We start from the raw sequence: 13,286 nt of genomic DNA on the forward strand, positions 1-13,286 counted from the left end.
TGCGTCTCGGAACTCCCGGCTCCTTGCAGGAGTCGCACCGGCAGGAGTTCCCTCCTGCCGGTGCGACTCCTGGCCGAGGGAGAGCGGCTCAGCTCTCCGCCGCATCTGTCGGCTTTGTACTCGCAAAGGTGGAGCGATTACGGGTAGGCCTGCACAACAGCGAATCCCCTCGCCACACTGCTGCAGCTGGCGTTGTTGGCAGCGGTGCCACCGGTTTCTGGGGGCCATCCTACTGACAGATCGACCAGAATAGACTCAAAGCTGCGAATGGCTTGTGCGAAAATTCTGCCATCCCTGGAAGGTGCCTGTCCTTACCTTTCGCCGGGAGGATCAGTGGGGATGATGCCCTCAGCGCCTAAGCGGGGCTTCCCTGCCTCTGGACAAACGTCGGCCTCATCAGCTGCCGCTCTTTACAAGGTAACTTTCAAGCTTCGAGCCTGCTTCGAAGTCTCAACGTCTTTCAATCGTGCGCTTCGACACGCCTTGGATTCCTGCCTCCAGACTAAAGGCTTTCAAGGCTACCCTACCGAAAAACCCAGTATAACATTTCGCTATCTGGATTATGGAACTGGAAATTTATCTGAATGCTATCTAGACTTCAGGTTTTCAGAAATTATTCCTTTGCCTACAATCTGGACTTCAGGTTTACAGAAACAATTCCAGTTAGAATTCCAGTTACGGTTATAGTGGGGTTTTCAGTAGGATATCCTATTCACAAGGTCGCAAATACTGCGTCCGTCTTGGTACATTCCCTTGCGGAGGTCAACCGACCCCGGGGACTGCGGGAAATACCTACACCAACGAACGTCGCTGTGCCCGCACAAGCATGCTTGACACTTGTATATAACCTTGCTTAATACGTTGTGAACGGCGTGGACCCTGACGAAACACCGGAAGAATAAATAAACTCCTACACTCTAAGAAAAAACCGTGCCAACCAGCACCTTCTAGGGTTCTTTCGCTTGTCCGATGGGCGGCACCCTTAAAGGTGCAGAAAAGAACCCACATAAAGGGTTCTTACTAATGAACCCTATTTTGAGGTTCTTTTTGGATCGTTTATTGGTTCTTTGTAATGAACCCGATTTTGGGATCTTTCCGGAACGCTTCCTGGTTCTTTTTAATGAACCCTGTTTCGGGGTTCTTTTAGAATCCTTTTTGGGTTCTTACTAATGAACCCTATTTCGGGGTTCTTTCTGGATCGTTTATTGGTTCTTTGTAATGAACCCTATTTTGAGGTTCTTTTTGGATCGTTTATTGGTTCTTTGTAATGAACCCTATTTTGGGTTCTTTCCAGAACGCTTCTTGGTTCTTTTTAATGAACCCTGTTTCGGGGTTCTTTTAGAATCCTTTTTGGGTTCTTCCTAATCAACCCTATTTCGGGTTCTTTCCAGAACGATTTCCGGTGCTCTTGATGAACCCTATTTTGGGTTCTTCGCGGAACCCGTTCTGGTGCTCTTAATGAACCCTATTTTAGGGTTCTTTTCGTATTCATTATTGGTTCTTTAATGAACCCTATTGGGGGTTCTTTCCATAACCCTTCTTTGTGCTCTTAATGAACTTTATTTCTAGGTTCTTTACGGATCCTTCTTCGGTTATTTTTTTATGAACCTCGTTTCAGGTTCTTTCCGGAACCCCTTGGTTTTTTTAATAAATCCCATATTAGTTCTTGAAATTATCTTTTCTTTATTTTTAGTTAACCATATTTTGTATTGGTAAACCACTTTTATGGCAAATCGATTTTTTTTTCACATTCCTAGTTTTTTTGTTTTTTCTTGTAAATCGTATATTATAGTTCTTGCTCTATGAAGTGAATTTTTTTTTCTACCAATCAAAATGTCTTGTAGACTGTTCACTAATCGCTAGTACTGGGCCTTTTCGACAGGTTGACAAACATCAATCTGGCCAGTGTCAAGACATAGCCGTACGTAATTAACCAGGTGACAGGCAGAAAAGAAAAGATCATGTCCATTTATAAACTTTATTAGGGTCACAGAAATTGATTCTTCTCTTCACATTAAAAGAACTAACAAATATGAAACAGTTGTACTTAAGACGAGATGGCTGTCAGGCCAACAAGACAGTTTCCTTTGAACAGTCAAACAGTTAAAAAGTTTACAAACCTCTTAACTGGAACAGAGATGTTCTCTCCGAGAGTACAAAAAAAAAAATGAGCAATAAACTTCATTGTGTGCCCTAGACCCGCCGGGTACTTGACGTCAAAAATATAGTACACTGCCAGCAATGTGCACACAGCTTCTACCGTTGTTCTGATGCCCCTCACTGTCAGGACACCATCCAAAAAGATGTCAAATTCATTTCCCTCGAGATGGATCAGTGGGGTCAGTGTCCGAACTTCCTACAAGAGAGCAAAAATATAAATACATGAGTTTTTCGCGGTATAATTATGCTGCGAAGTACTGATTCGCGATGCTTTTAGATCAATTGTAATTTTGTAGGTTTCCCAAAGCATTGTATATTTCTCGTTTAGCCTTACGCTCAAAAACAGAAACGCGGGTCTGACTTCCTTTAAATCATTTAGTGCATCAATCACTGTGATCTACAGAGCGCGACCAGCTGATGACGCAGCGTGAAAAAAAGGCTTTGTTCGAAAATGTTTTCTGCGCAGGGACAATGAGCAAGCGAAGCGCCATGCTGCCTGCGCAGATTGCGCTTTCGAGCCAAGTCGTTGTTTAGGCGTCGTCCTTCGATAGTCGCGCTCCATAAATCACAGCGGTTGACCCACCGCAGCCAATATGGAAAAGTAGGCATGAGAAAATGTTTTGGTACAGTTAAAAGGTTGCTCTTTTTCATTTCACTTAAATTTATAAAATCCATAGGTTTTCTGCAATAACTCCTTTAGGAATATGTTTTTACAAATAAAAATGACGTGCACTTATTAATAAAGCAATGTATGAACAGCATCAATTACCTCTGTGGTGAAAAGAAGCTGCCGCTTTTCATTGAAAACGAGGGGCAGGTTTAGAAGAGCCACTTTCCCGGGATCCTCTGAAAAAAATATACGCAGCCATTATAATCGCTGTTTGATTTTTCTAGGTATGAAATAGTAGGTTCGCTCTTGTTGACAAATTGTGTTGTTTTATATATATAAATATATAATGTATACTCTATGTACTTTCGCCAAACCGGTCTTTAATAATTAAACTCACGATGTGATCGCAGCAACAAAACAATAGGGCTATTTTGAGGCCAGCACATCAGCAGTTGCAAATATTTATTTATGACAGGACTGTTCAACATTAAGCCAGAAGAGACGGCGTGTGGATCCCTCAAAATCTAAGATGTATATAAACGGAAGTGAGCACAGGTGTGCTAACGGCGTGCATTCGTGTACATATTGCACGATGCACGTTAAAGAGCCCTCGAGTTAAAACCACCTGCTCATTGAATATGGGTCACCTCATTCGCGCTGCCTAAATGCCCCTGCAACTACTTTTTTTTTGTGTGTGTGTGTGGAACGGCTTTGCATTTTATCACACACTTAATAGAAAACTCCCCAAGCTGTGTGTCGTGTATTCGTTATCGCCATGACGAGCCAGATCGCGGAGCGCCTGAACTATCACGTGACTTGGTATGATCCTGATAAAAAACGAGCAAGCTTTGCTCCTGTCTTCTTTAGCAACCTACGCTTTTTAGCCGATGGTTAGGATGAACATGTAGCGATAAACGGCTCGTTACTATTAGCCTCGTGTGAACCCCCTTCGCTATAACACTGTGTAAAAGCGAAAAACACCCCGCATCATCAACTGTTCCCTTTCCAACCAGGGGGTAGTAAAGGAACAAAATTGGAAGTCAATGAGTTAAATTAATACATGTATAAACGTAAAACAACGCCCAACGGGCCACCGCATTTTCTCTACTCTTGGAAAATGCTGTGCCTCCACTTTCCCTCAGAACACTCGAGGAACCGATCAAAGCTATCTACGGAGGAAACTCGGCCAATGGAGAAGCTGAAATAATGTGTCTATCTAAATATAAAATCTCTAGTGTGACACTGTGCATGACCTCAGCACGTGAAACGTCATGGTCAGTGGCATCTCACGCTTCATTCATATTTCTAAACATTCTTTGGCCTTTTCATTCGCCGAGCTCTCTTCGGGAATAGGTGTGATTGGCCTCTCAAGTTTTCTGCGAGAAAGTAGATGCACATGAATTTTAAGTATGTTTTAAGGAACGTTGCGTCTACCCATGTTTAATCCTTCTTGCCCTATAGTCAGTAACAGGTTAAGAAAATAATATATACGAACTGGAGAGGAGGAAGCGGACAGAAGCTTGGAGGAGAGGAGAAACCTCATCTCCAATCCAAGCGTCCGTCGGCTTTCTCCTTTTAGATTTTGTTTAACCCGTCACTGACTATAGTCGCTTATATTTCCTTTAAATTATTTTCAGAAAATAAAGGAAAGAATTGTTTTATATTACTACTGAAAATATAGCACTGACAAGCTTGCACTACCATATGTGACAGTGCGCTATAGTCAAGGGTAACTTAAGTAACTTTTTTGACAATGTAGTCAACGTTAAGGACGCCCTTCATCTTGAACGCCAATCAAGGCCATGCACACGCAGTTTTCACTTCAGAAACACCACAGGAAGTTGCCTCCGATTATAATTTAACCCTGCCTTAAACGAGTGGCGCCGATAAGCGCTCATGAGTTCGTAATGAAATAGTAAGTTAACCCAGCATATTTTTAGTGGTCGAAAGTATACCTCTGCACAGCCGCAGTCTGAAACTTTTGGTAGAGTACAAAAACACTGACTAAAGTGTACCTTCAAGCAGCTCCTCGAAGTTCAGAAGGACGTTTTTTCCTTTGAGGAACACCAGCGTAGAGGCCGTAAACGCCTCCATCTTAGCTTTCATGTCTTCCAGGATGTCTTTCCCGAATGACAGTTTGACGTCCTGTACTAACTGGAAAATAAAAAAGGAATGTAGAGTGTGGCAGGTTTACAAAAGTACATTAGTGTGCGATAGATCTGTACATACTGTTTGTTTCACACATATATATATATATATATATATATATATATATAATAATATATATATAATAATATATAATATAATAACTACATGACAACTTACTGTTACCATATTAGGACTCAGTAAGGCTGGGCCTCAAATCTAATAATATCAATTTATATTTTTCTTTTAAATTGATTATTTAATTTGCTGGTCGCGCTGGGCATGATTTTCTGTATCAAAAAAAGCCTAGAACTACAGATTTTTCTTCTGACAAGTTTTTACTACGTCTTATAATGTGCACTACATAGCGACTTGCCATTGTGCCTCAAACAAAAAAACAAAAAAAAAAAAAGACATGGCAATCATTTGAAATAAAATATTTATACAGTACTATTTAAACTTTAAATCCACTCTAGATCATAACCCTATGAAAAATTTAAGTAGCCGTGAGAGACAATTGTGTTCTAAGATCATAAAAATAATTAAGAGCATTCTTTTTACTTTTTTGTTTATACAACTTTTTGTTACTCTAAATTCAACCAATATGCCCTTAAACTTATTTCATTGTGACTAAAACAATAATTAATGATTCGGAATGCTAAATGAATCATTGCTTAGCCTTATTTCTTGGCAAAATTTTAATATTTAACATCAAAGATATCAAAAGTCCTTAACTCGTTCACAGGCAATAAATTGGGTGGTAAGAAACTTTGAAGTCCTGATGTCCCGTAAAAATTTTGAGTCTTTGAGACAAAATATTAAGGAGACAATATTGAATTACCATTCCGGGAATTGTCACGGCCGGAAATTCCTGAAGACCTGTGCGCACTCCAGCCTCGCTGAGTATCAATTCTTGACGAGACTGAAACGTCCGCATCATGCGGTCTTGGAGCAAGTCGACATTCAGGGGCACTTTGGTTGTCTCTTCTTTCATCAGCAAGACATGATGGCGAACACTCTCAGCGTCTTCACATTTGTCAGTGTCAACGAATCCCTAAAAACAAAAATAATTTGTTACGTTTGTGCGCCGTTTACACATGTAAGCTATTGACATAGAGGTTGCAGCACTGAATACAGGAACAAATGAAACAGTCATTTTTATTAAACATACATTAACAGTTATGCAAACACAGAATACATAAAAAGTATGCGTGTGCTGTTTCCCGCACAACACTTTGAGAGCCAATCGCTGCAAAGTACGAAGTTCGCTCAGCGTATGACGACGCGGAACATACGTTTAGACGAAGAAATGCAGCCTGCGCTGTGACATTAGGCAATGCAAGCGCGACGGCTTAATGACACGGCGCAGACTGCATTTTTGGGTCTAACGAAAAAAAAAATAATAAAGTTCGGCATCGTCACTGGTTGAGCGGCCTCCGTAAACTGCGGTGATTGGCTCTTGGAGTGTTGTGTGGGAAACCAGACGCGCGGGATTTTTTTTAGAGTGTACCAATATCGTTAATGCCACATGTAGCGTAAGCCATATCTGTACATATATGTTCTCTGTCACCTATCTCTCCTATTCGGCACCACGGTGTTAGACAAATGGTGCTCGTGTTCTCCTTTTGATCTTATTCATATCTGAATGCTACTCACTTATCGAACTGGATAGCTTAATCTTGTTAAGATATCCTATATCCTTGATTTCTTGAATGACAGATGAAATTGGCTACAGGCACGTATCGTTTACGCCATTTACGTAATAATTACGTTGAAGTTAAATCCTTCGCTCACTGTCACCTCAACGAAAAAATATGTTTTGTACACTGCGCTCATATATGCTGCGCGAAGTAACTATTACAAAAGTTGGATGTCTGACAAAAAATATGTATCATGCGTTTGAGATATGTATTTTCCCTTAATAATAACAAACATATGACCTCAAATACGCATTAAACTTTCGTAATTCACGTCATAAAAGGGAGAAATAGGTAACACTAAACCAAGCCAGATGTTTGCTCCCTAGTTACGTTCAAAATCTAATGCAAGAATACTAGATATATTTAGAGGCTAATATTGAAAATACTCTGCTTATTAAAAATATAAACAGCACACAAACACGGACTATACGACACGACAGAAAGACAACAGCGCTGAAAATATGTCGTCTCGTACTTAGTCTGTGCGCTGTTTATGTTTTATTCTTGACAAAGCCACTAGTTCATTTACCAATGCTACTCTACTTACACGGCGCCTTGCTTTGGCACACGGCCCTACGATGTCGAGATCTGTCGATCGCTTCCGTCCACGGCCCTTCGTTCCAAATTTCTCCCTGTAGTCTGCGACTTCCTGGACAGACACCAGTGGTCTGCGTTCTTTTTTTAACTTATTCTGAACGCACAGCCTGATCGTGTCCTGAAAAAAGGAAAGCGACAAGGAACAAGCACTTTGACCTATGAAACAAAATATTTTCGTACATCCATTTTGTAACTGATTAGGGGTTCGATGTTTTCTTATCGTTCGTGAAGTGCATTCCTTGCGTTACCATATGGGCGGTAAACCTTGTAGTTCCTGATTACAGTAAAACAATGTGAAGACGTTTAAAAAAAAAATGTGGTACTCGGACAGATCTCATACTTGGAACAGTGGCTCTGGCTAAAATTGCAAGAGCCCAACGGTCGTCCATCGAACGATCAATCAACAGCTTATCTCGTCCAAATTTTCAAACACATTTTGCTACTCCACCCTCAGAACATGCACCTACGCATTTTCCAGTGTCCTGTCTTTCAGAAAGGGGTATCTCGCTCCAAGTGCAACGAAAACATCCGTGTACTGCGTCCTAGTCGGGTACCTGTTACGATAAATTGGAGAAATAGATCAGGGGTGTATTCCGAAGGTACAGCCGGGACATAAAAAAAAAAAAGCTATCATAAGAAGTAAGACCGATAAGAATTTTTACATGAACTATGATCTCAAAAACATCTTTGTTAGCCTTCTAGGCTACGTTAATGCGTTTCCTTAAATAAAAAATTGTAAAATATAAATAACTTACATGGAGTACTTCGTTATGTCATCTGCGAGAGCGCGAACAAGCATCGTGCGAAGTTTTGATTGGCCTGGTTTGAAGAGGCTCTTGTCCTTTTCTGTCAAGCCTTTCTGGAGTACCGGAGGAAATCCTGGCAGTTTGTAAACTGCAGGCCACGAACTGCCCATAGCATCTCGCTGCGGCAACTCTGCTGCTACGACGAGTGGTGGAGCGTCTGGCGCCAGTGCGTTTGAAGGGCTGATGGATATTTTTCAAACATACAATCATCGGGTAAATGAACTGTTATTACCTAAAAGGCTATTATAATTTTCCATACCTTTCATCTTGGAGTGCCTTCCTGGCTCTTATGAAGCGAAGTTGGCTTTTCATTGTCGGGAAGAGGGTCTTTATCATGTCGTCGGTGAGGTTGAAAATTTTTTCGCCATCAAGCTCGTTATCTGATTCAAAGCCAAGAATATTAATCGTTATAGGTCGGAGTAAGCTGTGTTTGTTCTTTTTGTCCATTGACACTGAGAAATCAACTGGTTGGAAAAAATTTAAGGTTGTGAATATTTAGACTGCGTGAAGTTTATTAGCCTTCGAGATGAGGTAACGTGTCACACACGCGCTGTAGATGAGGAGTTTAACCGGTGCAGTACGACCACTAGTCCGGGACCATATACGACGGCGTGCGGTCGTACATCCCGCAGTAGTGATGCACGACCACGCGCAGGAACGATCCTCGTCCGTGCTGCAGAGTAAGTGCGGCGCGATCTCGCTCTCACCAAAATTTTGACGTACAGCCTGATCTAAAAAAAGTAAGCCCCACACACTGCCTAAACAGAAGCGTGAAGAGCATCTTATGGAGTCTAGGCATATTTTTTTCTGATGCGAAGATAGACAAACAGTTCGCACGGGGGAAAAGAAAAACGCTGTTGATGATAGAAAAAAGGAGAAAACGAGCCTAGCATCCTTAACTTTTGTTTGCAGAGATACGATACTTAAGAAAAACAGTAGTGTCGCCCTTCGAATTTGGGTATTTATTCAAAGGTGTGTGATCCGTTTCCGATCCGGGTTGGCAGGTATGCCAGCCATTTGTTTCCTCAACAACATATGCGTGTTCGTGTTTCAGAAAGCGCATCGGCCTTAGAAGCTTGCCACACAACACCCAAACATTCCTGATGCTTAAAATTCTGACAATCTCAAAAAAAAAAAAAAAAGTGGGATCTCTTTTCCGTGCACAAGTGCGACAGGATACAGTATTCCTATTTTGTACAATACCGAATTCTTTTTAAGAGCGGTGACTTCGGTCACTTCTTCCTCCTCGTCAAGCTCAGTCTGCAGGTATGCTTTGATGCTGTGCTGCAGCGACAGGGGCAAAGTGATTAATGATGTCCCCTTGGTTTTTGCCATAACAACATAGCCTACATCCAGGCTACCTAGTCCCTCGTAGCACTGCCGCATCTGGTGCCGTTTTGACAGGGTGTGTGTATAGTTAACAAAATTTCTAGTTATTCTAGCGATGTCTTTAAAATACTGATGTTTCCCTTCGAACCTCACGCACCAGACGTGCCTCAGAGGTCCGTACAAGTTAATGAATCGTGGGTAATGAAGAAGGTAGTGCATTCTTGGCTGAAAATTTTCTGGAAATATTTCCAGAAAGCTGTCCAAAAAATCTCTGATTAGGTGCTCAAGATATGGCACCCAGGATCGTTCAATGGACGGGGCGAACACAATATCCGTGACGCAACGAAAACGAAGAAACATTTCCCACGTTTTGTTACCTTTGGGTACCTTATGTCCAATCAAGAGTGGCAGGAATGTCAACAAAGACAATTTTTGGACAGCTTTTCCGGGTATTGAACCGCTCTTTCCCAAGCATTGCTTGGGTATCGGCACTGGCTTGTCTGTACTGTCCGAGGAGCCATACTTCGACGAAGTGATGCGATTATTTAAAAACTCTAGCGTAAAGTGACGTTCTTGAATTAGCTTCTTAAGCGCAAGCTTAATGACACGAGGCACGATGCCCTCTAAAAGGTCGTGCATTATGTCAGGCGGACAGCCGTTTGTCACGTCGAAGAACTCAAGTTCTGAGAATGGGCATTCAGAAACGACCCCGTACACTCTGCCTAGATCTGGGTCCGCTCGTACTGCTTTCAAGTGCATTTCATGAATCTCTGGCGTTCGCAGTTTGAACACTGATACATCTGTCTCAGTCAGTCTTTCAGAAGTGGCCATACAAAACCTGCAAATTCTTCCCGTCCTAAAGCTTTTTGAAAATCCCCCGAACTGATGTGCTGAGAGACTGTCCATGCTGACACATACAACTGCCCCCCTTACGTTTAGAGCACCTACAGCTGTGTTAAACTCATGACCCCGTTCTAGCTTCTTCAAATTGGAAACTAAGGGTTCTAGAATTTCCCCATATGTATGGTTCTTCAAATAACTGAGCTTGAACAGCACAGCCAAATGAATATGCCTCATTTGGGACCGATACTGCGAAGGTAGGTTACCAATAACAAAGTAAACAGCTGCAATCTTGTATTCGCTTTTTTTTTTAGCCAAGTGGGTTCACTACCGTAAACTCATCAGTGTAGAAATGAAGGCGCAGGGAAAAATCTCCACTCGAGAAAAGCTCGTGCTTTCGGTAAAGGTCTCCATCGGAATAGTCGGTCATACCCTCCCCATCTTCCCGGCGTATGTTACTGGCGAGAAGACTAGACATTACGTCACTTTTTTTTAGCTCAGACTCTATAACCTTCAAGACAGGGACGTAATGGTAAACTTTTTTCTCGCCATTGTTGCAGGCAAGATTACATTCTTTAGGCTGAACCAAATCGTGGTGTTGCTTGCAATAGTTGGTTAGTTTATATTCACTACTGACAGCTTCCAACGCGTGTTGAAAGCACTCATCTAAACTAAGGACTTCGTTTAGGTCGTCGTCGTCCTCTACATTCACACCAACCTTTGCCAAATGATTTCTCAATATCGCTGCGTAATGAGACGAAAAAAACTCAAAGGGAGTGCGAATGTTTTCAGTGACGTCAGTCTGCACAACGCCTGGAACACAGTGTTTTTCTCTCATACTTAGAATGAAACAGCAGAGCGTGTCCTTTAAACCTGAAAACAACTTTCTAAACTGCATAACAGAGTTTGAAGGGGAAAGTGCAGGCACACGGGCAGCATCATGGTCATCATTTCCCTCGTCACTTAAATCATTGGCCTCCTCGCGCTCAATGGCACTTGCATTATCATCGTGTGGACGGCCGAGGAGGTTCCTGTGCTTCCGATGCACGTGTTTGCGGAACGATTCAAACTTGCTGAAATGAGCCGCGCATGAATTTAGCTGGCATGTTAAGAAAAAGTTTGGAGCTTGGCTGTGGATCAGGTAAACGTGCTGTAAGAGCTTGCCGAGAGAAAATTTTTGTATGTCACATATCGTGCATTGAAAAATGGATGCCATGGGGAGTTATTAATCTGAAATAAACAAAATTATACTGTACAAGCAATGCAACGCATCATCATAGCGTAAAGAAAGGCTAGGAGCCCGACGCCCACAAATCATGTCCCTGGCCGCTCAAACAACAGAGACGTTTACAAAACCTATTCGCTCGAGTGTATTGGCCTCATAAATGCGGATAAATGAGCTAATTAAACTTCTCTAACGTAAGGTTTAACATTTACGAAGAGATATCATTGCTCATTTCATTCGCGCTGTAAATTTGAAGTTCCGTTTTGAGACTTTTTGGGGGAAAGCTTTAACTCAGTATTTTGTTAAATTATATAAAGTTAGTATCGCTTCAAAAAAGCGTTTTTCTCTTGTGTAGTTGAACATACGGAAGACTGTAAAAATTGTGTCTTTTTTACAACGTATTTGTGAGGACAACTCCAAGCCAAAATAGAATAATAAATTTCAAACGACAAGCAGCTTAATTAATAAGGGGCCGCCCGCTGTTCCACTCAGTCTGCCTATGCATCAAAGAATTTAAGGCCATATTGAGCGCTACTGAACTTATAGCATTTTTAAGGGAACTTACAAATATTCTCTGCATAAGAAAATGTTTTACCTAGAAATGATGAACAGGCCGATTGCAGTTCATTCTCCGACAGCCATCTGCAGACGTCTTCAGTCGTCCATGTGCTCACGTCCGCTGACATGTTGCAAGTGATGGCTAAGCGCAAAGGCAGGAAGGTACTTCCTTCCAGAGCTTCAAACCCGAAGGGAGAGGAGGTCAAACATTGTTCCAATCCACCACCAGTACGAGCAAGCGCTCGCACTCCCTCGAGCAAAAAAGCTAGATCCTGTTGGCTGACGTCACATCATCCATTTCGAACCGCAACTGGAGAGAGACGGAAAAGCTGCTTTTGTATGAATCTTGAGTGACGGTTCGATCTTCTATAATCTTCTAGAGGGAGAATAGCGACTTCTGATCAAGTCTGGGACACATAAAGGAGAGTCCCTGTGAGAAGAGAGTTCCTCCTTCCCCTCTTCTATTGGGTCGCCGGAAAGCTGAGGGGTTGATGTCAGATGCAAAGCGTGTCTCGCGGACAACGTTTCTTGACAATGCAGTGGAAGGTACAGGCACTTATTCCCTCTCCCATTTTAAGCGCTGATTAAAGCTGGGCGATGGCTCTCTTTCTCTCCCCGAAGATGTCAAGAAAGGTCCCCGAGTAGTGAGCTTCAGCGACCCATCTCGGTTCACCGCTAAGCTGACATCGTGGTGGGAGCTACGTGCTCCCCGGACTTAGCGCACATGAAGGCTCCCTACCCGGACCAAACAATCGCCTGGTTTTCATCACCTGGTACCTTTCAGTGCAGTTGTGATCACGTGGTGCAAGACCGAAGGTTGACTGGTCAAACGAGCACGACGCTTCCACCGCACCGTCAGCTCAGACTGTGTGTCAGCCTAGCGGTGAGCAGATTAGCTCCCGAAACGTCGCTTTTGAACACGTTATTGCTTATCTTCTGGAGTATCGTTGAGCAGTCCGCACATGTCCTCGCTTTTCCGTTCCAAGTTACGGCCTTTTCGCCAGGAAACACGGCGATGACATTGCTAAGCATGTCCGTCAACCGCCGATGAAATTGTCGGCAGTTCACTGTCCTGCCCAAACAGAAACGCAAAATAAACAAGAGCGAAATTCTTGACATGGTGGGACACCTTTCGGCAACGGCAACGAGCAACAAATTGTGTTGAGGAACTCGTGTAGGCCTATTCGGTGGCTGAGCGACCTTTTGTGCCGGCAACGACAACGCATCTATATTTAATGATTTGATGTCCGGTCAGTAGCGTGTTTTTATAGGAATTTACCGAAATAGAGGCGTGGCAAACACTATTCAATGACAAT

At 42.6% G+C, this 13,286-nt stretch overlaps 2 protein-coding genes across 2 annotated transcripts in view; one reads left to right on the forward strand and one right to left on the reverse strand.

Moving 5' to 3' along the window:
- LOC8033002 (4-coumarate--CoA ligase-like 6) overlaps positions 1-13,286 on the forward strand; it is a 74,819-nt gene that overhangs the window by 40,978 nt on the left and 20,555 nt on the right. The window lies entirely within an intron of this gene.
- On the reverse strand, positions 2,000-4,911 carry LOC120848038. Its single transcript, XM_040219947.1, has 3 exons — positions 4,786-4,911; positions 2,930-3,006; positions 2,000-2,356 (listed from the first exon to the last, which is right to left on the reverse strand). Exons 1-3 carry the CDS (start codon positions 4,874-4,876, stop codon positions 2,096-2,098), a joined length of 429 nt encoding a protein of 142 aa, XP_040075881.1. The 5' UTR covers positions 4,877-4,911; the 3' UTR covers positions 2,000-2,095.

The sequence above is a fragment of the Ixodes scapularis genome, unplaced genomic scaffold (assembly GCF_016920785.2).
Source record: "Ixodes scapularis isolate PalLabHiFi unplaced genomic scaffold, ASM1692078v2 PGA_scaffold2__306_contigs__length_199485367, whole genome shotgun sequence".
In the NCBI taxonomy this organism is placed as follows: domain Eukaryota; kingdom Metazoa; phylum Arthropoda; class Arachnida; order Ixodida; family Ixodidae; genus Ixodes; species Ixodes scapularis.

Excerpts from the sequence above, each read along its gene's own strand:
- LOC120848038 (XM_040219947.1), bottom strand. The coding sequence starts at position 4,876 with ATGAAAGCTAAGATGGAGGCGTTTACGGCCTCTACGCTGGTGTTCCTC. Across the intron at positions 3,007-4,785 it reads CTTCGAGGAGCTGCTTGAAG|AGGATCCCGGGAAAGTGGCT; the intron begins GTACACTTTAGT and ends TATTTTTTTCAG. Across the intron at positions 2,357-2,929 it reads AGCTTCTTTTCACCACAGAG|GAAGTTCGGACACTGACCCC; the intron begins GTAATTGATGCT and ends GCTCTCTTGTAG.